Source organism: Trichogramma pretiosum, unplaced genomic scaffold, assembly GCF_000599845.2.
Source record: "Trichogramma pretiosum strain Unisexual culture from Peru unplaced genomic scaffold, Tpre_2.0 scaffold8, whole genome shotgun sequence".
Taxonomy (NCBI): domain Eukaryota; kingdom Metazoa; phylum Arthropoda; class Insecta; order Hymenoptera; family Trichogrammatidae; genus Trichogramma; species Trichogramma pretiosum.
In genome coordinates this window covers 2421372-2448621 of record NW_019641699.1, presented here as the reverse complement: position 1 = coordinate 2448621, position 27250 = coordinate 2421372, and the positions used below count along the sequence as shown (strand labels likewise).

Genomic DNA, 27250 nt, shown 5'->3' with positions numbered 1-27250 from the left:
ATGATGAATTTTTGTGTATTGTACCATCTTTGATTTATTATAATATTGAGAATTACTGATTTGTATGTAACAAAAACGATGATAAATAATTATATTTGTATAAAATAAAAATATTTTATCTATATTATATATGAAAATTACATATTACACAAGTGTAAAAGTGTTTGAAGTGTATGTACAATCTAATTAATAAATTTACACGTAATTTTGTTACAAAAATCACTTACTCACTTCGTACAGTCGCTTATTTACAAATTTTTATATTAATCTCTATACTAATCTATACTAATCGACATCACGATACGTATGAACGAACCATGTAGCGTAAAAAGTGTGACATAAAAAAATAACAAATATTCTTAAGAATTAAATTGGTTTTTTCACGCTAGAAGCCAAGAATAATCGCTAACACGTGCCGTAACTCAAAAAATCAAAACTCATTTTCAAAAGTCTACAAAAATATATATAAAAATGTATACTTGTTCTATGACTAATTTCAAGACATTTTTGTTCTTTACCATTTTTTTTTTCTAAAGTAGATGATACTTTAAAATTTAATTTAATAATGAGATTTCTAAAGTAATTGATTAATAATCTCTTTTTTTAAGCCTATCACAGAGCTTCCTCTTGGAGAAAGCCATTTCAATCTTGGCAATTTTTATCTCGGAAAGGAGGGATTTTAGCGGAAAAGTGTATCAAAAAGAAAATTAAGAAAATATAGTAAAAAATATGTATGCATTTTTGCAAATCTTTCGAGGACTATTTTGACAAATAAATCGAGGTTTTTTGAGTTGTGGCACTAATTGACGATTATTTTGGCCTAGTGCGCAATTTTTCTTTTTAGAAGCTTCGAAGCGAAAATAGCGCATGGAACGAAGATCCCAAGACTTTGGGAAACAAGGACCAGTCTAATGTATATACAGGAAAAGTCGTAGATTTGTAAAAATAGGTCGTTTTATTCAAGTGTAAAAATAATTGTGAAGCAGAGTATCAGAGCAAAGACAAGGACTGCTTGGCTCGTTTTTGCAGTACGCTGCCATTCAAAGCAAGAAAGCGATGCCTTTGCCGCAGGTTTCGGGCTCGGACGTGCTCCGAAACAACCTCCTTTGTGTAATTGCCGGGGAACCAACCCTGTTCACCGTCCAACAATCTCTCTCCGTAGACCCAGCCGTCGACCATTTTTCGCAGTACGTTTACCGTAACACCTGAGAAAAGAAAATCACGTGCGTTCGATAAAATGCCTCAACACGTTTGATAAGGGGATGTTTATTACTAACCAGGATACAAGGCCAACTCGTCGGGCTGACTCGGGGCGTAAGCGTAGATCCCCATGACCTGGGGACAGTCCCAGGACTCGTAGAGGGTCTCGCCGAGGGTAGTCGGTTTGGGCGGCGAGACGGCGTCGAGCCATCGCTTGCGCTCGGTGTCGTTGTCGCAAGTCAGCACGTACTGGCTCTGTCGGCCCTCGTGATTCTCCAGCAGCGTCAGCACCATGGCGTGTCGTCCGGCGAAGGGCGAGTCCTCCGGGGCCGGCTCGAGCTCCACCATGCTGCGCTTGCTCATCTCCAGGACGCTGTAAGTCTCCTCGCTCGAGCTGTGACGAAGAAAAGGGAATTCAGTCGTTCGGCCGATTGATTCGCGTTCGCTGTTTCTACTCACTTTGTTTTCAATTTGGTGACTAGAAGATAATCGGTGAGCAGGAACAGCATCAGAGGGGTTTTGTGGAACTTTTTGCCGAAAGTCAACTTTTTGTCGTCGGACTTGATGGACAAATGAATGACTGTACCACTGCGAATCAGCTCTCGATCCGCCAGCGATAAAGGTGCTATTTTATCCGAGTACTCCAATTTCCTGAAGAAACAAGACAACAACGTGTATAAATAAAGGCAGTTATCTTTGATTTTTATAAGACTATAAAAAGTATGAAACTGACCTGGACAAGGCCTCGATCTCGTTGCGTCGCTCGGCCAGCCTGGCAGCCTCGTTGCACTTGAAGACGGTGTGGCTGAGGCTCGCCAGCACGAGCTCCCACTTGAGGCGCTCGGGATGCTCGACCGAGAGCCTCGAGAGGACGGCGTCGGCCAGCAAGGGCAGCCTCGTGATCCGCTGCATGGGCAGCATGAGGAACGAGTGGAGCGAGAGGCTGTGGCAGGCCGGATTGGACTCGATGCGCGAGACCACCTCGAGAAATCGGTATCCCTTCTTGGCTCTCAACTCCTTGAGCTGAGTGTCGATGCTCACCTGGTTCGAGCAGTAGTTCACGTAGACCTGGGCGCTGCGGTCGGCGTGCTTGAGCAGCTGCTCGGCCAGCTTGGCCAGCATCGGGTCCTCGCGCCAGACCTGCTCGAGCTCCGCCAGGAAGCGCTCCGAGGCGACCAGCACCTCCGGCACCGAGCCGAACAGCTTGTCGCGCTCCCCGGGGCTCAGTATCTCGTTGCACAGCTCCGGATTGCTGGCGAACTCGTTTTCCAGCACCCGCAGCGAGTTCAGGTACGAGGCCTCCGACGTGAGAATTTCGAATTTCGCCTCTTGTATCTTGCGCTCCTCCATGTTCAGTCGTTCTGCGCAAGCCCAACAAATGCACGGCCTTAATTTTCAGCTCGTTTCACGCGTGAACAAATTTCGGAATAACCCGCCGACGCTGACTCAAGCTCGAGTGCTGCACCGATATCGAATTAATGTGCCATTCCAATTGTCTGTCAAACTTGTACATTTTATAATAATTGCATAATTACTGCTTATGGTATCCGACTCGCTTAAGTAGCTCGTAATAAATGATTCGTAATTGATGGATAAATTTGTCGAACCGGTTGATTTTCGGAGACATCTTCGAAAAAAGTGTCGAATGGCACATTAGACGGGAGAAGCGAAACAGCCAAAGCGCGAAGGTTGCCGAATCGAGCGAGGTCAGCATTGCGCTTATAAGCTGTTGTTATATTTCGCAATGTCGTACGCATACGTGCCGGATATATATACAATATATAAAAATGAAATGGCCTGTGACTTACGCAAGAGGCCGCTGCTGATGACTTGAGGCGTTTGGCACCAGAGTGTCCTGTGACCATTCTTTGCCAGATCGGTCGTGGCCGATGACGGCGTCATTTCTTCCACCTGAAATTCATTTCGTCACCGACGTATCGCATATCATTAACAGATAAATCGGATGCAGGTAAACAAACGTAAAATTCAAGTTCATCGTGTATTACGAGGCATTACTAGTTGGAACGCCACAAGATTTTGCGTGTAATAAATAACGAGTAACGTTACCCACCTCCTCGTAGGGATCGGAGTCGGATTCGAAAGCTACCCTCGTTGCGTCGGCCGTGTAAAATTGATAGAGCGGCTCCTCGGCTAATACACTGTAATGATCTGGATAGGAAGGAAAAAAAAACATCGTCAATCGCTGCCAGAATAATACTTATGGTGTGCGAATTTTTTGCAAGTATACGCAGCCGATCAATTAGCGCGAGAAAGTATAAGGCTGCACTGCAAGTGCGATGACACGACAAGAGCAGCTACAGATAAAATGTGAAAATTTCTTATTTAGCTCGAGAGAAGAAATCAAACGACGAGTGACGAGAATCGAAATTCCATTGGAAATCGGCTGCTGCACAGTCGCATGATTTATAAGTCGCGATTTACAAGGCTTGCATTAATAATTGCATTCATTCATACCGATGAACGAGTTGCTGTAATAAGTGTCGGTAACGGCGGCGATGGCGCCAGCGGCGCTTTCTTTGTACAATCCTGCGTCCCTGTAACAATCGGCCGTGTTGGCATAGATCGGCTCGTCGCTCGCGGCGGTGGCAGCTTCGCCGTCCTGGCGAGTCGTGGCGTCGCTGCAGCCGTTGACAGGGTCCTCGCTCAGGTAAAACCTCGACATGCCGACGCCGGAATTTTTACGAAAATGACGCTTGAAGCTGAAGTACTTGGAACTGCCGGCGTCGAAGCTTCCGGGCGACGAGGTCGACGACGACGAGGACGACGCGTGATTATTGTTGCTCCGCGGCTGCTGCTGTTGCGGCTGACTGTCGGCGTCGCCCGAAGCTCTCCGCCTCATGCGGCCCAGACTGCCCTTGGTTATGCTCCAGGTGCGCTTGAGCATCTTCATGCGTCTCGTCAGGGTGTGACTGAGACTCGGCTCCTTGGGCAGTGGCGGCACCGGTGGAGGGCCCAGAGCTGCCCTCAGCGACAAGTGCGGATCCTGCGGCTGGCGATTCGTCACCGGTGCTTGGCCGGAGGCTCGCCTCGTCGGTGTTGCCGATCGACCGGATGACTCCTGCTCGGCTTCGCTTTCGCTGCTGAAGTCGTCCAATCCGCGAGTCCCGAGAGTCTCGTAGTTGCTGTCATCCGATGAATCTGAACAAATAATTACATGTTTCGCAATTCACATTATTTCATTTAGTCTTTACTTGTAGTTTCTTGTGTAAAAAAATTTCATAATTAGATATCTGCATTTTTAGAGTTTGAAAATACTTTAAGATTGAAATAATTCAAAATCAAGATTGGTTAAAAAATAACGGAGATAAAGATGTTAACAAAAGGTTTAACTTCGAAAAATAGCGCTTCCAAAAAAGTACAACTCTTTTCTGGTAAACTTAACTTTGACTAAATTTGTATACATAAAAGTGATCGAATTCATATGCTACGAATTTCTACTATCTAATTTTTTTATTTGAAACTCTATAGTCCGTAAAAATTGAAAATCAGTCCTTTTTATCTATTGATAAGCTTATTTACCCTTACTTTTGTATGAAAACTCATCAATTAACATTAACAATCAAATGATTGGTGTATTAATCTAAAAGAATCTCGAAAGTCTTATAATTAGCTTTATCTCAAAAGTCCTTGGGTATACTTTAAAAACGAAGCTAGAACTTTTTAGCGAAGTACCATGGAGCGATTTACTCCTGTTTTTTTCTCATGAATCGGGTAACTATGCTAACACGGACTAAAACTAATGATGTGAAATTTCGTATTCGCGTACCTTAAAAACATTAGTAAATAGATAGCTCTAATCAATTTTGAAATAAAATGTATTAATAAATTTCGTTCTCATCTAACGAGATTTTACGAAAGGGTCCAGAAAAAAGCTGGCCAGTAACGAGTAGAGTGCACGGGTTGAGGCGAAAAATGTAATAACGACGCAAAAGAGGCCAGGATCATAAATGAAGTAAGATTCGAACACAAAGGGGTTCGGCTTTGAGTTGGCTTAAATCGCTTGGTCAGCGTTGCATGCGGTTGACTCGGGCACGCTCGAGGCTCGCGTCTGGCGCAGCGGCGCGTTAATTCGCAGCTCGTCAATGTCGCCTTGATCGTTCTACAAATGATATAGAGCTGGCAAAAAAGGAGCCGTAATATTACTCGTCGATATTTGTCAAAACATCGTGTGACGCAGAGTCGATCCGCGAACTTTCGACACAAACGTCAAGCCAGTCGAACACAATTCGAGGCGTACCTTCGGCGACGTAGAGCGAGGCCTCCTGCTCGTCCTCGTGCTCGTGTTGCCTGCCGGCTTGACTGAGCCACAGTCGCAACTGCACCAAACCTTTGACCTCGGCGTCGCAGTGGCAGCATCTCTCCGGGTCTCGTTCGCTCCTTCTCTTTTTCTCCTCGTCCAGTTCATCCTCGTGCTCCTCGACGCTGCCGAGGGCCTTTTCTCGATTTTTCTCGACATTCCCAGGAGCTGGACTGCTGCAGCCGAGCAGCAACACCGAACCGCTACCAAGACTCACGGCCACTGATGTCGCACATGGTCAAAACAACACATTACATTAAATGAATGAACGAATCGGCTCAAGGTTTTTTCTCGCTACAATGTCGAGCGAAAAATTCATGCTGCCGTCTTGGCCTGCAGTCTTTTTACCAAAACGGGAGATACGGAGAGAGAGAGAGAGAGAAAGAAAACGAGTCGTTTCCGCATAATAATGTATACAAGTTGTATTTTTAAAGCGATGACGGCGCGCCACAAGCACCAAGACTCGGGGCAACAAATTGAGCAGCCGGTAACGGATCATTCCACACTTTGTCATTACCAAGTTTTTGCCGAGTTTACATAGACATGCAGTCGGCCGTTAGTTGGCCATTCGTCGTAACGGTGCCCCAAGAGTCCACGAAATGATTTGGCGCGATATGAGATTTGGTCGCGACGGCGACGCATAATTCGTGCCTGCAGCCACCGACTGCTGCTGATTGCGGCGCGTAAATTGAAAATACCGAGTGTGCGCGAGGTTGCGGCAGGAAAATGCGATTCTCGGCCGATCTAGGCATCGTATAATCGTCAGCTATCTCGATATATTCGCTCGCTCGAGCCGCGTAATGACGAAAGCCAATTTCTGCGAATGAATCAAAAATTAGCGTATAAAAATTAGCGGCCGTGAATGTGGAAGAGATGCCTTGCGATTCATATAATTGCGCGACACAATTGAGTGAGCTGTCGCGTGGTGCCGACAGGGATCGGTCGATGAGCGCGAAAAAATCGCGCTCGAGTGCGAACGCGGAACGAGTCGCGATCGCCTTGTCAAATGATTTTCGCGTCGAAAAGCTCGACTCGTTTCTCTCCCTCTCGGTCCCTCCGTGGGCCGTCTTTGGATTAAGAAGGTTAAATAGGCGAACCTTGGGTATTGGGCCGCCTCGTTGGCGTCTTCAAACCTTGCTTCATGTCCCTCTGTCCGATGCCTCATGATCGTCTTTGTTTTGGCTTTTCACGAGATTCTGCTCGCATTTTTGCTCGCTCGTTATGGGTGGACTATAACGCGTCGCTCTTGGCGAGCGCGCCACAGGCCTGCACTGCACGTACTATATTGTACGCACGGACACACTCGCACTGGCACCGCACATGCACCGAAACATTCACGAGAGATTCACCAAGCCAAGGACCACTTTTTCCGCCGAATGCAATCGAATTTGTTGCAGCAGCTCAAGCTCAACGACTAGAAAATTTTATACGAATAACTTGCGAACGCCATGGCGTTCCGGCCGTGACTGGGAGCAGCGAGCTAGCAACAGCATTCGAGTCGCGCTCGTGCGCATGTAAGCCTCTGTTCTCTCTCTCTCTCTCTCTCTCTCGCTCTCTGTGTAATATGTGTGAGTCTGTTATGTGTGTGCGACTGGGTATTGCGCGCGCGAGGACTTGAAAACGCTTTCACCTGGCCTCTCGTACTCGGCGGAGTTTCAGCCGCCACTGCCGAAGCCGCCGCCGCCGCAGTACAACAACACAACTTGTGTATAGGTATATATGCTCTGTGCTCATGTATGTAGATTGCTTTCAATATATATATACAGGCTATATAACTGCTTGACTCTGGGCTTGTGTCGAGGCATCGGACACAGGCCAACTGCTCTTGCTCCATCTCTTCTTTTTTTCATTTTCATCAACGATATTCAGCTTGTTCGCATCTTTTTAAGGCGCTACCAAGGTCCCTCCTCCCAGCTTTCGTCATATACCTATATGGACGATGACTCGAAATAATTTTCAGCTTTTTTCGGATACATTTTTGGCTATGAGCGCCATCTTATCCGTAATTGTCTTTTGTGCATAGAAGCGATTGACCCTCGGTCACGCGTCAATTCGGCATAGCTCGACGCGATTTCTCTATTCTCTATCCATTCACTTCTTTAGCTGAGTGAGCTTTTTTCAGCAAACTCCACTTCCATATGTGCGTATTGTATGCCTGATTGATTGAAGGGGCTCGTGATAAACGTAATCGCGTCAAAATACTTGCATCCCGCTGCTCAAAAGATCCAAAGAAATCACACTATGTAATACTCGAGCTTATGAAATTAGACAACAATTCAAGAAAGAAATTTCTCAAAACACTTCAAGTTACTGCGATCGAGTTGAAATTTCGTATCCACAGGTACAGAAGGGAAAGTCAAAAGACTCGAAGAGAGAAAGAGCTGCTTATTTTATTCCACCCGATGACAGTTTTCGTGAGGTATGTAAAATGGCATTCGTAACTTTGACACTTGAGAAGTTTGGTGCACACCGAAGATACACCAAATATAAGCCATCTCTCGAGTGAGAAAAATCAGCGGCTCGAAAGAGATGGAAAAAAATCTCAGTCGATCATATCGTAGCTCGCGACATGATTGTTTTTAATGAGCCAATTTATAATTATAGAAGTGACTACAAATGAGTCAAGTTCTCATGAAACTTTGCTTATCGCTCGATAAACAGAAAATCGACTTATCGAGCAATTGACGCGCGAGTGCAGCAAGTAGCCAAGATGGGCCGCGTTCTCGAAGCAAACAATGAGTCGCGCAAGACAGCTTAAGGTTTCGTTGTATACGCGACGCGCAGCAAAAAAAAAGATTATCTCATCGATGCGCACCCGCGCGCTCCAATGACTTTTATATAATAAGCGCGCGCGCGAATTCGACTTTCACGAATGGGAGGCGGCGGCGTGCTCGTAACATCTATAAGCCGCAGCATATTACATGCAGGGAAAAATCATCGCTGACTTTTCCCCCAAGTACAAGCGGCGACGATTTTCATTTATTTTTCTCCAGTGTCACGGTGGTGCAGAACTGGATAGAGGAGAACGAAGCGGCTAAAGATTATTAGCAAAATGCACAAAGCCGTAAGGATAAAATTATGAGCGAACTGGGAGGTATGGTAAGTACGAGCTAACTAGTATAGGTAGGAGCGCGAGCGTGACGTGCCTGCATTACCTGCGTACTTTGAGTTATTTGCGTGTCGCAATGGAGCGAAGCAGCAGCAGCAGCAGCAGCAGCGGCGCACGTGCGACAGAGGCCGATCCCATAATACGTTAACAGCTCTGCTTACACACATTGCGCTGCCGATCTCGTGCGCGTCGCGTCGTACAACACATCTTTCGCTCGCTCATATAACTGCAGTCTCTCTCTCTCTCTTTCTCTCGGATATCTTTCAAATGCGCCACAGCGTCTATATACACATACTGTACGTTTGCAATGGCATCGTAACGATAGCATCGCGTAATCGTGCGCGCAACAAAAAGTATACGCGTGCGAGAGCTTCGAGAGCGCTTTGCTTCTGACAAGCTTTGCATCGTCGGCCCATTTGTTCGTTTCATCTTTCACTGCGCTCCAAATTTCTCTCTCTCTCTTCCTCTCTCTCGTCAAATGGATCGAGCACGCGGATCTCTTTGCAGAATTGCTACGCTCAATTTTATCCAGCGCAGGACGATTCGGTTGCGCAACCATAACCGTCACATCGTTATGCATCTATGTACGCGATCTTTGCGTCCTTCTCGCTTTATTTCTCACGCGACTAGGACAATGACATTTTCAAACTAATCTCAAACTAAGCAGCCAACACCGACTATATAAGATGCCTAAATCTGATCGATCAGGCTTGCATAGGGTCTTCTTAGCACTCATACGCATTGCAGAGTAAACGTAGATTGGCCAAGAGCTGAAAAATTGCAAACGTAAATGTAAATGTACATATCGGTCAATTAAGCGGTGCTTTTATTGAAACGCTAAATTTCTTATCGCTCAATGTCGTGCCTATATGTAAATGGGCTGAGCGTCTACAAGAGCAGGCATCTAGCTCTGGCATCGTTGCGGCTCTATCCAGCTATATCTATAGCTTGCGCACGGTGCAGTACATACCGTTCTCCTTTCCAAAGCTCGTGAGTTCGTACATGTAGACATGGTAGATGCTTGTCGACGTGTCCGAGACATTAATTTTGGCAAGTGTTCGCTCGCGCGCGTCATCGACTGAATCACGCTGTCGGTAAAAGTTCGTCTCCTGCGTGTTGCACTCTGCTGCGATACAAGTGCAGTACAGCAGCACCGGGTGAAAGTCGACGTACGTACACCGCCACGCACGTGAATTAGCGTCTCGCGAGCATACGTAAATGTGTGTCATGCTTGGCTCACGGGCAAACGTACTCAGATGCCTGCGTGAGAATTTTCCCCTTATTTTTTGCGCTGCATTTCGTGAATTAAAGCCAACGGCCAAAGAGCAAACGCGCGACATGAGTCAAGCAAGTGTATGCGAGCTGATAGAATTGGAAAGCTGCACAGCGAGCCGATAAGCCTACCTATCTCGACCGAGCTGCAGCGACGAATATAAATCGCCGTTAACTGCCGAATTAGAATCGACGGCTTAGTTTATGCGCCACCGACTTTTGGTCGTTCGTGGACTCGCTTTTTTCACGACAATTTCAATTGAATTATCGAAATGCGCCCAGTGCACGCTTATTAAATTTTATTATAAATGCGCGACACTTTGGCTGGCGCCTTATACACGTACAACTCGTTACCTTTTTGATTAATCGACCCCTGCGAATGAAAGTTGAAATATTAGCGCCTAAATATAATCAGCGCTAATGAAAAGTAATTCTGTCTTTTTAACCGCAACTCTTTATTATACATTTTCTCGAGCTTTGACTGATTTACGAGTAGGGAAAGTCATTTTTGATAATGAATATTTTTATATCTCCCTCACCCTCTTTGTCTTTCTTTTTATTGCACAAGTCATTATTACAATGTGAGGTCTTGTTTGCTGTAGCAGTGAAACGAGCATCGGGACCGCATCAAGGGTCACTTGTGCGAGACGAAAACTCGCGAATCATCGCCCACGGGTTCATCCTGCAGATAAAATTTATGCGTTGCCTGTGCGCGCAACAAAGTTGAACGACTTTGAAATATGCGCGCCATTTTTTACCGCTTTTTTTCTCAATAAAGTGCACGCGTCGTCGAGTGGAAATCGGAATTTCTTATAGCATGTATAGCAACAACGAAGCAGAGCTGATTATTGTCGATCAGAGCGAGAGCAAGAAAGAGAGAGAGAGAGAGAGCAGCAGACCTGATCGTGCAGTGGCAGCAGAGAATAAGCGAAAGGTGTTTATTCGCAGTCACCACATCATCAAGGTTACACATACGTCCATGCACACTTTAGCATATGGTTAAATCAGCTATAATAAATATACGCTTGTAGTTTTTTATCATCATTTTTACCGATGCAGACTGTACCATTATGAGCGGACCCGTGGCGTAAACGTTCATTGATATGGTAGACAATTTTCTTGACCACGTCTCGTTCACACACAGATTCAAATTTGTTTTTATATGCGTATTCGTGTGCATCCACGTCCAACGCTCGGATCGTGTTTATTTAATCAATTATTTGCACACAAAGGCAAAAGTAGCGGACATCCACGCGATGTCGCTTTGCAAATATTTTTCATTATTTTTTAAGGAAGCAACACTTTACTCACGTGTAAAGAGGTTGATTTAAACACTTGCTGCAAATTTAATGATTTTATCTGGAAGAGATAAAACTTTGAACTTTGCCAGGCAGTTTTTTTATTTCGACAAAGACCAGTTTTAATACAAAGTATAAGTAATGAAGGCAAAAAGAATATTTCAACATTCGATACTTTTGAATTAACGACAAATGAATTTGTTGGAACTACTTAATTGAATTCGCACTGTATGTAGAATAAACAAGGTATTATATCATTCAGGCACACTATAATAGTGCCCTTTCGTTTGTATGACCAAGCAAAATATTTTGGAAAGCAAATAAAAATGCACAGCTAAAATGTGCCTAAATATCGACCATCAACTTTATTCTTATTCAAATAAACCCGATACTTTCATGCTTATCAATTAAGAAAAGCAGTAGTCATAAGATGTCACTGATAGACAAAATGTATCTGTTGGAAATATCTTGATTTCGTTTGCAGGCCTTATCACACTCTGAATGAATAATTTAATAATCGTTCTCACAATTGAACTTGAAATGTTTACAAGATCGGATATGTTTAAGGCAAAATATTGTAGTTTTTTAATAAATTCAGCGAGGACGGGCCTGAACGTGTGATAAAGCAAGCGAGTACGATCCAATTAGGGGATTTAATTAGGTGTCGGATTTACGGACCAAATCTGATTTAGTTTTCCTTCGAAACAATACAGCATTCCAGGCTCGATAAAAGCCGACTGGCGCTCGAGCGTCTGATATGGAAACCGAATGGAACGTCGTCGCTATGCGAACGAAAGTGGCTCGGTGTAGCGCGCATAATATCTCGCTTATAACATTATAAAAATATGCAAGTAGCAAAGCCGAACAATATATCCTTTGTGTTGGTCTTTAACGCGAGTAAAAGTTATTTACTTTTCCTTCTCAGCGGCGACAGAAAGGACGAGTCGCTTTTTCGCGCGACGATGCGCGCACATTATGCTAACGACGGATTTTCGGCTCTCACGCAGCCCGAGAGATCCTCGGCTTTGATATTGCATTAACTGGGAAATTTTCGCTCTTTCGCGGAATTGGCAACGCGACTTGCACAACGAAAAAGGCATGAAAAAAAAAACGGCGATATGCAGATTCGTGTAATTTTTAATTCCGACGAGGCGGCTGAAAAGTTTTCTCTGCTTACCGGAATCGTTGTCGGCGGGACGCGCGATCGTCGTCGCAGGACGGCCACCTCGAGACGTTGACCTCGCCGAACTCTTGCGCGAGGCTCGCGAGCGCTGGCGGCGCACTTTTTTCGACCAGCGCTGCGCGACTGCGGTCGTCTTCTTCTTGCACACGTGACTCGCCGGCGTTGCAGAGTTGCTGTTGTCCGTGGCGGTTTTGCAACTGATAACAAAATACAAAAGTTTGGAATATTTTTCAATCGTCACGACTCGTTGAGGGACTGCAAGGATCAGTCGTGAGCGAGGAATTCTCACCGGCTCTGCTTTTCCGATGCTCCGAAATCATCGAGATCCTCCCACTCGGATTCCTTGTCGACGACCGAGACAGCTTGGAGCGTCAATTGTAAGGTATCCGTCGACTCCAAGTAGAGGCTATTTATCCTTTCGCAGCAGTCGCTGCTCGAGTTGTTGCTGGCTTTGTTGAAAGCCTGCAGAGGTGCGACATCGTCGTAGAGATCCTCGTCGGGGCTGAGAGCGGCCTCCTCGTCGACGACGCTATTGACAGGCTCGCTCGACGTCGTTTTACCTCTATTTGAGCCGATATCGTCGTAAAGCTCTTCCTCCTGGACAGGTTGCTGCCGTTGCTGCTCATCGAGTGCTTTTGCCGAGCTCGAGGACAAAATATGTCCGATGTCGTCGTAGGTATTTTGTTGCACTCTCAGCTCGAGATTCACCGAGTCTACCGCTGTTTGTTGCTGCTGCAGTTGTTTGTTCGAATTCACCGGCAGCGATGAACTTTCCTGCAACGACCAGTTTTACAATGGCATTTTGTCCCCTTTACAAGTTGCGCATTAAAAGCAAACCGAAAGAAACTAGGAGAGCGAAATTTAATACGTAAGCTCGCAGGCAGCCTCGATTGCCTCTTTTAATTGCCGGTAATTTTACGAGCTAGCCTTTTTAACGACTCTGCATAATGCATACAGCATTTGAAGATTTGATACAGGCGGCTGCTGCGGTTCTATGCCGCTCGAAAGATCGGTCGTGCTTTTCGTGACTCGTATCGCGCATGCAAGAGAGAGAGAGAGAGCAGCTTTTTTCGCAGACATTGGCAACGCGTTGCAGTTATTGTGTTACGACATTGAACGAGTTTATTAATAACCGCTAAAAGATGCCTCGGGTTGAACAAAAGTAAAGGCGATAATTGCGAAAAAACGAAGCGTCTGCTTTTCTTCCACGTGCTCGTGCGCGTATGCGACTGGCTGTTGACAAAATGAAGCACGCTCGAGCGAGCATACGGCATGCAGAGAGCAAACAAAGTCCATATTGCAATTGCCGTTGCTTTCCGCATTTTTCAGCAAAAGAATCAGCTAATTTAACGTCGAAGAACGATGATGGCTGATAATTCGAGGCTCGATAGAGCGCAAAAAGCTCACAGGAACTTTAGCGCAGATGTGACAACTTAATAAACAACCGCGGCGGACTCGTGTAATCGTGGAGTCTAGCCGATCAACAGCTGCTCACTTCGCGTAAGGGATTTTTAATTCGAATCGAAAAGCTATGTTTATCGATCGCGCAGCTTATCGTTCGCTTACAAAGACACAGTCGACAAGAGGAATAGATAAAAGTGGCGTAGCGCGTGCTCAGCAAGAGTAAAAGTCCGATAGTCGTCGTGCTGGTAGACGATAATAAAAAAAGTACGCATGCAAGCGCGACTATTGTGCCCGACTGTTCGACAGATATAGCTATAGATAAGCTGGCTAGCTGGTGCTACTGGACTTACTTTCGAGTCCCTGGCCGGGCCCACGTCGTCGTAGCAAGTGCTCCTCGGGACAGCGGCTTCTTTGGCCTCCTTGACTTTGGCCATTCGCCAGAGGAAGCTGTCGTTGGCGCTGCTCGCCACTGTGGCCTGTTTCGGCTCGCTCGCTTCCTCCTTTTTCTCCTCGATATCGTCTCGATTGCGCTCTAGTTCGACAGCGTCGAACTGTTGCTTCTGATCTGGCCCTGAAACAAGAGACGATTCCGCTACTGCTGCTGCTGTTGCTGCTGCTGCAGATGCTGCTGCGGCCGCCGCCGCTGCCGCCGCCGCCGCCACCGCTGCTGCTCTAGACCTCGCTGCCGTCACGTCCTCCAGACCCTTGATGCTCTCGACGTCCTTGATGAGATGCTCGCGGGTGGCCGAGGCCACGTGCACGAAATTGCTCGGCCGCGATATCGTGAGGTACTTGAGCTCGTCCCGCGACAGGCTGCGGCTCTTGAGGCGCGCCCTGAACTCGGCCGGCGGCTGGCCGTCCTCGAGGTTGCCCAGCGACTTGAGCGACAGGGACTTGCTCGCCAAATTGCGCGACTTTCGATAGTAGCGCCGAGACGTTATGGGCACGTAGTGCAGGACGTTCTTCGCGAAACCAAAGTCACCCTTGGCTTTTTGCTTGTCCCTGGATCTACCCAGGGTGTCGCTGTCGCTGCCCTCCTCCTGCTCCAGCTCGTTGTTGTTATTGCTTCGTCTGTTCCTGGCGAGTCTTTTCGGCAACTCGTCGCCGAGTTCGTAGATGAAGGGAATGGACTTTTTGCCGCTTTTAACGCCATTGCGAGTCTTGGACTGGTTGAGCGGCAAATCGACGATTCTGCTCGTGGCTCCCTCTCGGATGATACGTGCGATCTCGCGAGGGTCTAGTGCCTCGTTCGAGCCCGCTACTCGGACGATCAGCTTCAAGGATATGCTGCTTTTGTCCTGCGCACATAAACATTAAAGTCGCTCGTCCATTACAAGTCATTAAAAACATCAACACGACGCATCTTATCTCGCGCTCGTAACGATAAACAAGTTACTTTCGTACTCGTACGTATGTACGTGCTGATCGGCCTTTTTGAATGCAACGCGTCTTTGGAAGGAAAAAGCTCGGTAAGCTTAGTTGGATCGATTATAAGACCGATACCATTCTCGACAGATTATCTAATTTCTACGCCTGTTCAAACATCGAGACGACGAGCTAATCGAGCTTATTCTACCTCGAGTCCTTTGTTTTTCTCATTTAGCTTAGCCTCACGTAGTCGTGGTTAATTTTCGCATTCGGCATCACGTAGCTACGCTTAAAAACTGAGCCGCTCGAGCACAAGCCACAGCTATATCAAATCACCTTAAGCTGCAGTTCACGCACGCACAAACTGCGGCTCAAGGCGAATCTTGCGCAATGCAGTCTCGAGGGTCAAATTCTCAATTTCGCGCTTCCGAGTTCTCGTGAGCTTAGGTGTTTCGTGCAGGTGGTATATATTATTGTATATACCTACACGTGCGTAATACAAGCTCGATTCGATGCATTCCGTACAAAGAGAGATAAAAAATTTCCTTCTTTGGCAGATACGGCGCGTCAATTAGCATCGCGATTCACCGCTAAAGTGTATACATCCGCGAGGTGCTGTACCGTTAAGTTTTCTTTAAATTTTACACATGCACAGACATACACATGGACCGGGGATCGCACAAACTAACGCCTCAAAACATTTCTCGTCAGTCACAAAATAAAAATTTATTCAAAATTAAGTCGTCGAAGTAGCGATGAATCGAGCGAAAATTTTTTCAGCTGATCGAGTACGTAGGCTTGCATTATACCGTTGTTTCTAAAAGCGCACGATCGGACACACTCAAGTGAGCTCGGTATTTATCTTTGTTTTTTATTTATTTATTTGTTTATTTAAAGTAATCTAACTTGGTCGTTTGACCGCACGATCTATACTCATAAAATGCAAAGAAACAGACGTAGAAAAGAATCAACATGAAAACAAAAACGACACAATCAGAGGATACGAGCTAAATCATTGACATTAAATCGAAATTAGAGCTCGAACTGCGACTTAGCGAGCAGTTTTAATTCGAAACGTTGACGAAATGTCGCGACACAGTTGTTCCCGTAGCAGTCGCGAGCGAGAGAACTGCAATAAAGTTAAGATTTAAAAATCCGTTACGGATTTCACGACGTCGTTAAAGGCGCAAAAGATGCTGACTCTATATAGGATCTCTTTGTTGATTCTGGCGTAATGACCGAGGAAAATCGACCACCCATTATACACGCTATCGATGCAAATTCACGAGCTTGGAAAAAGAAAAAGAAAATGTCGCTACTTCATGGAACGCGAAACAGAAAGGAAAGGAGGGGCAACTGGTGTAAATGACCAGGATCTGTAAGTGTGTCCTATAGCGAGGCAGGAGAAATTGGCCGGCAAGACGAGATATTTAATCGAGCTCTCGCACTGTTGCAGCTGCCGAGTAAGAGCAAATAATTGTGGCAAAAGTCAAGAGAGCCGCCGCGCGGCGGTGGAAAATGGTGAAAAGACTCGGGTCGGGGCACGCCTTCGTACCATATATCGGTGGAATGGGCCGCAATCGAGCGAACGCGAGTCGAGAGCTTGGGTTACTTTTTATCTTTGTGGAGCTGCGAAAAAGTGTGCGCGGCTACATCGCCAAGAGAGAGAGAAAAAGAAAGAAAAACAGAAAAAGGCGAGAGATAAAAAAAGTCGGAAAGACGAAAACGTGTTTATCGCTCTCGGTGTTGACCGAAAAATGGAAGCAACAGCGCTGCTAAGCCTGTGCGCGGCTGATAATCGGCCGTACGATCGCCTCGCTTATCGAGCTGCACACATCGGCCAACGACTGTCTGCACTGCGGGATCGAGAGTCCGTTACAATGATACAACGAATTCGCCGTGAGTGCATCTCGCGCAGCAGCTTTAACCTTCGAAAATCGGGAAGACTCGTCTCGGGAAAGCTCGTCGAGGACAAATGCGCATTTCAAAGGTTACGATTGCGATATACGTGTATACATGCCGGCACATGTGCGACCGAGCGTGCAAGAGACATTTTTGCTAGGCTTATCGCGTTGAAATTCCACCGATGTATTCGCTCAAGTTTAATTCTGGCGCAGCGAGAAAATGCGATAGCAGACATGTACGAGGCTCTGCTTATAAACGCACCTGCAATTAAAGCTGTTATTGCTGCGAATTTGAATTATTATTGTTGCCCAGCTCCACTAGGCTGCTATCGCATTTTCTCGCTGCAGCAGAATTGAACTTCCCCCATTGTACATAGCCCATTGCGGGAGGTAATTATTGTACGTACACCTGTTTCCTACTTGAAAAATTCCTCGTCTTTAATGCGTTTCGATATGCGCGCGAATGCTCTCGCGTGCACGTATACACGTTAGAAATATCTCGATGGAAAAGAAAAAATAAAAGGATAGCTCGTCGTCGCATTTAAATTCAAGCGATGGCACTCGAGTGCATTCGTCGTGAGGTAAACAAAACACTCGGCCAGCCATGAGCCACGAGGCTCAGTGACAAAGACAGAGACGCCTATTTTGGAATTAGCAATTACTATTGCGCGCCGAATAAGAATGGAGAAGGTACCTCTTCTTCTTGCTCGTCATCCTCGTCCTCGTCCTCGTCCTCATCGTCGTCCTCGTCGCCGTCGTCGTCGGCCTCGTCTTCGTCGCTGTGTAGCATCCGCTTCTCTTTAACAGCTTGATCGGTAGCGAGGTTCGTGGAAATCTTGGGGGCCGTCTTGCTATTGTTGTTGTTGTAGTTGAGTTTGGTGGAGGCGTCCTGCGGAGCAGCTGCATCGGCGGCGGGTGCATTATCGACGTTGACGAGTCGCGACGAGGCTGCGTTGACGTTACCGTACAAGAAGCTGCGATTGGCCAAAGCCTGGCTAGGGCCCGTCATTTCCCAGCGTCGACGATCGGGCCCTGCTCTTGATCAATTCGATGATCGAGGCGAGACGATCAGCCGCGACGGGATTATTATGCACTAGGCGATCCTTATTACGGACTCTTCATTTCTCGTGTCGTGGTCGCAGCCGTCGTCGGCTCCGCTGCCGTTGCTCCGCTGCATAATGCGGCCTTATCTCGCTGGTACATCACTCGCGCGCAACAACGTGTATCAATAACATGAACCAAGACGTAGGAAACACATTTGCCGTTTGCGTCGGTGCAACGTGAAACGATGAAACTTTACTTGGCGGACACAAAAGCCGAGACGATCGCTCGAACAAGTGCACTCCGATAGACGTCAGCGGGTCACTATTATGCTCAGACAATAACAAAACTCGACGACGTACACAAGAAAACAAACACAATGGAGCTTTGCCTTCCTTTTGCTCTCTTCCGTGAGTACGTGCAGTAGCAGACGAGTGTATATTACATTGTACCATTAGGTAAAAAGGAAGAAAAGGAGATGAAGGGAGGCTGAGGCGAGTAGGACACGAGTAGGACAAGTGTGTGCCGCCGAGCGACTGCGCTCCGCAACACAGCGCGGATACACACGCACGAGCCGAGATCGAAGAGAGTGTAGGTATATATATTCGCACGAGTGGCGGTGGCGGCAACTGCGTGAACGCGAGCCAGCCTCGGACTGCGCGCGAGACTCGCAGCACAGCGTAAAAAGGAGTAAAGACTTTTCGATAACAGAGAGAGAGAGAGAGAGAAATCTCCGTCGCGGTATAGTCGAGCTAGACGGAGCTTCCAAGTTGTTCGAGTGTACAAGAACGATCGACGAGGCTGGAGGGGCACTTGGCTGCAGCGCGCACGACTACGTCGAGCTCGAAACCTCGCATTATAAAGCGATACACATTCGGTGAGACATAGCTCGAAGCGCAGCACAGGCAAGCGATCGACGACGGCGTCACTGGCGAACGGCTTGTAACGCGTGCTCGAGCGACTGATCGAGCCTACCTCCACATGTATCGGTGTGTCGAGCGCGTATCTCCGCGAGCCGAGTGGGGGATTTCGCGATCCACGACGTTCAACGTACGCAGCAGCACACCACACACACATACGTATAACGTATGTAAGCCAGCGTGTGGCATTTCTTCTCGCGTTTGCGGTTCAAGGCCAGACTCCAATTGCGCCTGCATCTAGCTGCGCGCGTCAATTCGCTCTCTAGGACCATAGGAAGGTAGCTGCCTACCTCTTTATGTATGAAAAATCGCTTACGAGCGATCGCCAAGTCCGTTCACGTAGTCCTCGCTATTTTTCAACAAAATTATTCATCTTTTCGTTCGCGTACGTGGCTCGGATGCTGCTGGCTCGGGGCTCTTGCATATCGTTGTGCGCTCGATGCTCCTTATACCGACCAATATCCGAGTGCGCGTCGAGCGAGCGAGCTATGAGTCATCGAGCCCAGAGGGCTTACAATAACCAGCCGCGAGTCGATGAGAGAGTCGAGTGCGTAGCGGCCAAAGCGATGGCCCTTCGCTTAGCTGGGACGCGCGCGCATTCGCCGCTCAGCTGTAAGAGAGTAAAAAAAAGGAAAAAACGCCCCGAGTCAAACCGGCTTTTGTGAGCATGTAGAATTGAGTACACACATGTATAGATATGTATAGGAGAAACACGAGCAGCGGCATAGAGAGAAAGAACGACTTGCATTCCACTCGGGCTCCGACCATCTCTCGCGCAGAAGAAGCTGCCAAGGTGTATATATATGCCAGGAGAAGGAGAAGAGAATTCCGACTCGTTGCTACTTGCTACCGCTGGAGCTGACTCTATTCTAGGGCTCGTATCCTGGAATTCGTCGTGACGCAATGCCATTTCTCGGTCGGGCCTTCGGGATCAACTTCCTCCGGAGGGATACCTCTATACATCTTTGAGCTTCGTCGATGATCTATCCGGAAGCCCGACGAATCGATCGGCAGCTTGACTGCCACTTGTTATCCATTTAATACATCGATTAATAATTGACCGCCGTGAGTCAGACTTTGCGGTTTTTGTGCGTCTATGCGGACGTACGTACGTGCGCTACCAGATACCGAGCCGGAACTCGATCATTGTACAGTGTATACACCTGCTACGGTCTAGATCGGATAAATTGCCGAGAAAAATGAGGAATCGCGACGATGACTGAGAGAAGCTACTCGAGTTGCGTAAAATCCAGCTGAGCAATCATCTCGTACATCGACTCGCACGATGACAATTGTCATCGGCATCTGCCTAATGCTACATAAGAAAGCTTATACCTTGGAGCAGTCAAATTCTATTTCTAATTGGATCGATATCTATACAAGTAAGTATGAGCGAGTAGCGATCTGCAACCTTGTTCATTGCTCCAACGCTTGAACTAATGCAGCGGAGAAAGTAGGCGGGACAGGATCTTTCAAGAGCTCGAGTTCAGGCTCGTTCTCGCGGCGGCCGCGTGCATCGCTTGCGCATATAATAAAGGCAATTACGCAGCTTAGCCGTGTGCCAATTTTCGCAGATTTTCGCGGTGCGTGCGACGTCGAGCGAATCGTACAGTCGTCGATCAGAAGCTCGATGCGGCAATTGTAAAGTGCATTATCCGCTCGATCCTTCTCGCCCAAGTAGATGAGATGTTGCGATGCAGGAAAAAGTAGCAAAACTGACAGATCGCGAGCTTCGTCGCAGATTGTTTGGAGCCCGCGAGGTCACTATCCACCTCTTTTTCTCTCTCTCACTCTCTCTGCTCATCGAAAAAAAAGACTTTGTTTAATCGACGAGCTTGTTTGTCTTGCCGTTATTTAAGAGCTAGTCCACGCGTAGGCGATTACTGCTAAATGTATCTAGTAGCAGCGAAGCAAGAAAAGCAAAAAGAAAAAAAAAGAACGAGCCACGTTTTATAATGACTAATTATCAGAAGCGCGCGAGCGGCTACGTGCGCACGCGAGCTCGTTTTTTCATTCGCTTTTTTTTCATAATGTTTTTGCGCAAAGCCACGCGCACATGCACTGGCGAAAAGTTTATTAGCTCTCGTGGCAGTGCTGCTGCTGGTGGCCCCGCCGCGCTACTCGCGCTTCTTCCTCCTTCCCACTACCTCCGCGCGGCGCAACTTCTCGCGAGTGCGCATCGCTGCTCCTCGGCATTGTGTGTAGCTGTACGTGTGTTTGTTCATGTGGCCGTGTGTGCGTGTGACATAAGCTCAACAGTGCGCGGCGGCCGCGCGCACAGAGAAAGACGCGAGTCCGAGTCCGAATTTCAAATCCCGTGTAGTCATCGTCGGGCCAGCGATCCGCCACCTATCCTCGGCTACGCGGCTACTCTCAGAGACTCTACTCGAAGACTCGACTCGCCGCTCTCTACGTTTTCATCCACTCTTTTTCTTTCTTCTACCTTCACTACCAGACATCCTTCGAGCAGATCGTCATGTCGCTCCAACAAGTACGTATCGTTACTCTTATTTTGACTCAATTACGCTTGCCAGCGGATTCTTTTTTCTGCGTCTGCGTCTGTACTTTTTGCTTTGCTGGGACGATTTTTTCTGCTGCAATTCACTCTTCGTTTTTCTCAAAGTTAAGGAAAAATAATATTCCCTTTTTTTTTTGGTTCTCCAGTGGAAAAAGAGTTTGCAACGCGATGACTTTGAAAAGTTGCTGCGCGCTTTTACACACAGGCTTACAAGTAATGAGCAGTGCGATCGAGCAAAGTATTTTTAAAATTCAAATTATCGATTACTTATGCAAACGAGTACGTTGTATCGCGAAATGAGCCGTTTTACAGTATTTATTTACACAAGAGTAGTTATTCGTCACGCGCGCAAGTAAACACAATTTCTAAAACGCTATAAACCGAATCGTTTTCTTAATAAAATAACTATTACTGCTCCCAACGTCTTATAAAATTTGACTCATTGAGATATTCAAATAACTTGATTATCTTTATTTGGACGCGTCTCTCTGCTCGGCGAAACATAATTTGCTTGTATAATTTTTTCTTAACTTCTGTCCGTGCGGCCAAACACATATACATATTACGAAACGCAATATACAAACATTTGCATGCGTGACTTTTTGTCTTTCTGTATAATCAGAGATTCGATGAGGCCGCTGAGCGCGTCAAGCTACTGACGAAGCGACCGTCTGACATGGAACTACTGGAGCTTTATGCGCTTTTCAAGCAGGGCAGTATCGGTGACGTCAACACCAGTAAGTAAAAACATCTCACTGTGACCTACCAATGTTCATCGTTACCATCTACTTGTTTACTTCGTTTACTTGTATTCCGGTGGAACCAACAGTTAAGATGTATACGAGGAGAGCGATACCGTAATTGCCGAAAACACAGCGCGCCGTATGATCTACGATAATTTATTATTCGAATTATCGCGAAAAAAAATTATAATAACAGCGCTCCGATTAATTTATTATTCAAAATTATTGATAACAAGCAAGCGTGATATTTTCACGTGACATATCGATACGAATGATCGCATTCATACGATTCGAGCTTATTATTTACAAAACATAATGTTTCTGGCAATATTTTGTCTATACGTAAGATTGCACGGTAGTAACACCGCATCATAAAAGTGGGACAATTTTCAGTTAATCTTGAGACTCGTCGTTCGCACAACAAATTATCATTCTCTTCAATCCTGCTTTTTAAGAAAAATCATATAGAGTCGTTTTATTCGTCAAGTGATTGGTCGACAAATAATTGCGACTTGCTTCATGATTGTTTGAAATGTTTTGGTCAATCTTTGTAGAAATAACATCAATGTGGGGTGTTCGCTAATAATTACAATTTACAAGTTATTAAATTAATTTTCTAATTGTGTCATTAAATTAAATGATCACAAATCAGATTCAGTTGGCTCAGCACACGAGTGGCGTTGGTGTGTGTTATAACATTTTCCTTAATTTTTTCGTTGCCCTAATGATTTTCAAGTTTTGACCTCCTGTTCACTAGTAATGCTAACTTTTGGAAAAAAATTCTTATATTAATACATATCGTATATTATTGTGTGTCGCACAGGCAGGCCAGGGATGTTCGACTTGAAAGGTAAAGCTAAATGGGATATGTGGAACAATAAAAAAGGCATGAGCCAAGAAGAAGCCAAGGAAGCTTATATCAAATTCGTTGATAGACTCATGGAGCAATACAAGGAGGATGAGGAATAATCCATTTCGAGCTACCATAAATCTATAAGGATGCAATTGATTTAGTTGTGGTGCTTGGTAGGTGTCTTTGGAAATCGGTATTCAACTACTTAGCCTTCGCACACAATCACTTATACACACACTCACTCACACATACACACACACATACACGTACGTGCAAACTACCGTCGCATGTTAAATCCATAAATGGATTGCTTTCCTTGTTAAAAATAAGAATGATAAATAAATTTACACAAACATATATGTTATATAGAAATGACAAAGAATGTATATAAGTATTTGGTTGTATAAATTTTGTTTTAAATCATATGGATGTTGAAAGGAAACAAAGAGAAGATATTTACCTTAACTGCAAATCGTATTTAATTTTTTACCGTTCTCAAGATAAGTAATTCGTATAATGATGATCAAATGAAATAAAGTTTGAGTCACGTTGCGTAGAAGGTTCATAAGACTGCCAGCAAGGAAAAGCCCTTGCGTCTGAGTTAAAAAAGCAAAGTCATCTATTAATGCAACCGAAGAATTGAAAATAACAAAGCTCAAGTATTGACTTGGCGCCGAAAAGGTAGTGATGATCGACTTTACCAACTGACAAGAGCATCATGTGCTTGAGCACGTGTACTTTCGAGACCGGCTTCGTACGTCCTAAGGTCGTTCTAAGTAGGAATGACGATCCGAAAATCGAGTAAGATTGTCTCTCTTTCTGAAAAAGCAAAGGCTCACGCCGACTTTAACTAATAAGCATGATATTGTAAGGAAGAGCATCAGCTGTTGAACCAGTGCCCATCCGTCGTATGCAACTGGCGAAATGAAAATCGTTGCTCTTCACTGCCGATATCACTTCTTCGTTAACTCTTCACTAACGATATCAAAGTTGAAGAGAATGTCGAATGCGTTTTTGGGCACATTACAAGATGGGGCCTACGGGATGACGTAGGCCACATTGCTCGACTCGACGTGGATGCTGTGGACTATGCTCTAGTCATTCTAGTCGTCCTACGAGAATAAGTATTAGTCCATAATAAACATGGACATCATAAATGTCTATATATCTAGGACGTACTTGAGTAGAGGAATCCGTTGAAGAATTCCTAGGTCTTCTGTTTGAGGTACGAGCAAACAACAATGAATAACAAATTCTGCCGAGAGTTGTGTCTAGAACGAGTCAACAACGAGTCCAATTCGACCTGGTGCTGCGTCTTTAGTATGCTTTGAACAGCCATCAGTAGCGCATCCTTCAGCTTGGAACACTAACAATTCTAATTGGTCGATTCAAATTCCAACTCATAATCACTTAATTGACACAATCCTTACTGGTCAGTAGTTCGATCTATAAAGTCACAAATAAATGCCACAACGATGACCAATCTATCAGCTGCAGAATAAATGACAGATTTAGAACGAAGTAGATGGCAGCTTTTTTGCAAGCTGCTCTGAAACAGCGACAAGTCAAACATAATCATAAATGTTTTAGCTTTAGAAAAAATATAATTATGGGAAATATTTGTGGGAATCGCCAAGGTTTCTTTATATATAAGCTCGGAGGCCAACTAACCAAAGTCATCGCTCTTTTAGCCGAGAAGCTCGCTGCAGCTCTTAAATAATTTTCACGATGACTCTCGTATTTTTTTATTGCAAAAGAACCGACCACATTGAAAAGATCTTCGTCAGCTTTTCAGCATTTATCCTGCATGGTCCCGTAGTTTCGCTCCAGGTCAAGACTCCATTTCTTGGGATGAATTTTTCAACTAGCTGTACTACACAACCGACGTATCCATTTTCATATAAACATCCCTCGCGAGTGATTAACCATCTCTACGTCCCATTTCACAGCAAAAACAAATGCTATTACCATTGAACCAATTCTATAAGCCGTTGAAAAGACAACAGGTTCCAAGTTGGATATTAACATTGTCAAATGGTTTGGGATATTTAAACAGACCGCGAGCGCATTTGCCTATACAGATCGATACATGCTTACAGAAATCATTAATTTGACTTTATAATCTAGCCTTCCCAAATAACTTGCTCAATTGATAATCATGGGTATCTATAAAATTAATGAATAATTTATTAGGATGAACATCGGTGAACGGTTTGATTCGGTTCTCGAGCAAAAAGCGTCAACACAGCGATACAGGAGTGATGCCTATGTCTATATACTCTATGCACTGTTCTTACAATTGTCGCGTATATGTCATACACTCAGGCAGCCCCAACTCCGCTACGTTTACGTTTTCTGCTCGATAACCGATTACAACGTTCGTTGATGTACTTTTAACGTAATGGTTCATTCGATATAGGTAAGAAAACGAAAATACAGTGAAGAAGGGGCTGCCTGTGTGCATGACATACGCGAAAATAATAATAATAGTGCAGGGATCAGGTATAGGCATTGCCCCAATTTCGCTGTATTTACCTTTTCTTCCCATTGCCGAATTAATCTTATCCACGTGTGTGTACACATACGTAGCGTAGGCGACAGCGGAATTTCATCGAATTTCTCCGCTACGAATAAGTACATATGTTGCGCATATACCTACCTATGTACAATATGATATATATATTTATATAAGTTAACGCGTTAGCCGCTATGTACCGTACTCCCCTCATCCCCTCCTCTAGGCGATATTGTGGCAGAAAAACGAGCTACGCCAGTGCCGGTTATTCACCGCTCCGTTCCGTCCTCGCTTGCAGCAGACTTTCCATTCATCGTCGCCTCACCAGTTCGCCTCAACCGAACGCCAGCTTTTCTTTTTGCCTCTCGAACCGAAAACTTGCAGAGTATTTCTTCAAAAATGTCGCTTGACGAGGTGAGTCTTCTTTACCATATCGTTTTAATTTTTTTTCTCGATACAATCTTACTCTCTACTCGCAAATTAATACTCTGTTAGCCCTGCCTATATATCTATCACTTGGAACAACTCTAGCGACAAAAACTATTCTTTCGGGCTGACATTCACTAAATTCCTATACGTAGCTCTAACTTTTTACCATCTTTTAACTGATATTACAGCTTAATATAAACAAAATAGCAATTTTGCTCCAATTGTTGTCTATTCGAGTGGTATATATGTGATGTGGCGATACAACAGAGAGGTCATGGCTTCGATGATAAGAACATCGCGCTACTTTATCGGTTGAACTTGAGCGTATTTTTGAATTAATTCTGACTTGATTCCAACAGAACTTCAATAAAGCAGCTGAGGAAGTCAAGGAGTTGGCTAGCCAACCGAGTGACAATGATTTACTTGAAATCTATGCGCTCTTCAAACAAGGCACAGTGGGAGATTGCAATACTTGTAAGTCATAGATACTGCTCGAATATGTCCTTCAGTTAAAATTCAACGCAAATAATTTTCAATATTTTTTTCATTTTCGCAGCGAGACCGGGAATGCTCGACTTCAAAGGCAAAGCGAAATGGGACGCTTGGAATGCCAAAAAAGGGATGAGCCAGGATGAGGCCAAAAAGTTGTACATTGAAAAAGTTGAATCGCTCATCGCTTCGATCGGCAAAAAAGCTTGAACTACTATCGTTGATGACACAATTTCAGTCGCGTTTAAAGCACATATATATTTTTACATTTATTATTGTAATATTAAACAAATATTTGAATGTACCTTTGCAAACAGATAATGTTGGTGTTCATGTGGATACTTAGCTCTAAGACCAGTATGACGTTGCTAGGAATTGATCCTCAACCCTTGGTAGTTTTTCTATTTTAATCTATTTTGATTCAACTAAAGCTACCAGCAGGAATTTGCACTTTTGTTAAATTATTTTGTTACAAATTATTTTTTATCCTTTTTATCAATATTTAACTTAGTAATATACTGAATTGAGTATTGTTGTTTTTATATTTAAAACAATAAAATTATTTTAAAAAAGGAAAAATTTAGTTTTTATTCCATGGATGATGAGGAGAAGATATAAATGAGGAGAAATTTTGGTGGGACTTCAATGAAAATCAGTATTTTTAGTGAATAGTAATAATGTATTTA

At 45.1% G+C, this 27250-nt stretch overlaps 3 protein-coding genes across 4 annotated transcripts; 2 read left to right on the top strand and 1 right to left on the bottom strand.

Annotated features, from left to right (window-relative positions):
* Positions 1-163: 163 nt before the first annotated feature.
* On the bottom strand, positions 164-19007 carry LOC106653234 (ephexin-1). 2 transcript variants are annotated; one of them, XM_014372608.2, is made up of 11 exons: positions 15181-15260; positions 14135-15082; positions 12670-13154; positions 12375-12577; positions 3676-4359; positions 3272-3369; positions 3009-3111; positions 1934-2561; positions 1660-1851; positions 1278-1594; positions 164-1205 (listed from the first exon to the last, which is right to left on the bottom strand). In XM_014372608.2, exons 2-11 carry the CDS (start codon positions 14216-14218, stop codon positions 991-993), a joined length of 3009 nt encoding a protein of 1002 aa, XP_014228094.1. In that variant the 5' UTR covers positions 14219-15082; positions 15181-15260; the 3' UTR covers positions 164-990. The 2 variants fall into 2 exon arrangements, with proteins under 2 accessions (XP_014228094.1, XP_014228093.1); XM_014372607.2 differs by lacking the exon at positions 15181-15260 and adding an exon at positions 17751-19007 and having other exon boundaries at positions 964-1205.
* A 2200-nt stretch (positions 19008-21207) lies between these two features.
* On the top strand, positions 21208-23596 carry LOC106653078 (acyl-CoA-binding protein homolog). The gene is made up of 3 exons (XM_014372324.2): positions 21208-21508; positions 22158-22272; positions 23102-23596. Exons 1-3 carry the CDS (start codon positions 21494-21496, stop codon positions 23245-23247), a joined length of 276 nt encoding a protein of 91 aa, XP_014227810.1. The 5' UTR covers positions 21208-21493; the 3' UTR covers positions 23248-23596.
* A 2294-nt stretch (positions 23597-25890) lies between these two features.
* On the top strand, positions 25891-27143 carry LOC106653081 (acyl-CoA-binding protein-like). Its single transcript, XM_014372328.2, has 3 exons — positions 25891-26060; positions 26435-26549; positions 26632-27143. The coding sequence occupies exons 1-3, from the start codon at positions 26046-26048 to the stop codon at positions 26772-26774; spliced, it is 273 nt and encodes a 90-aa protein (XP_014227814.1). The 5' UTR covers positions 25891-26045; the 3' UTR covers positions 26775-27143.
* The last annotated feature ends 107 nt before the right edge of the window (positions 27144-27250 follow it).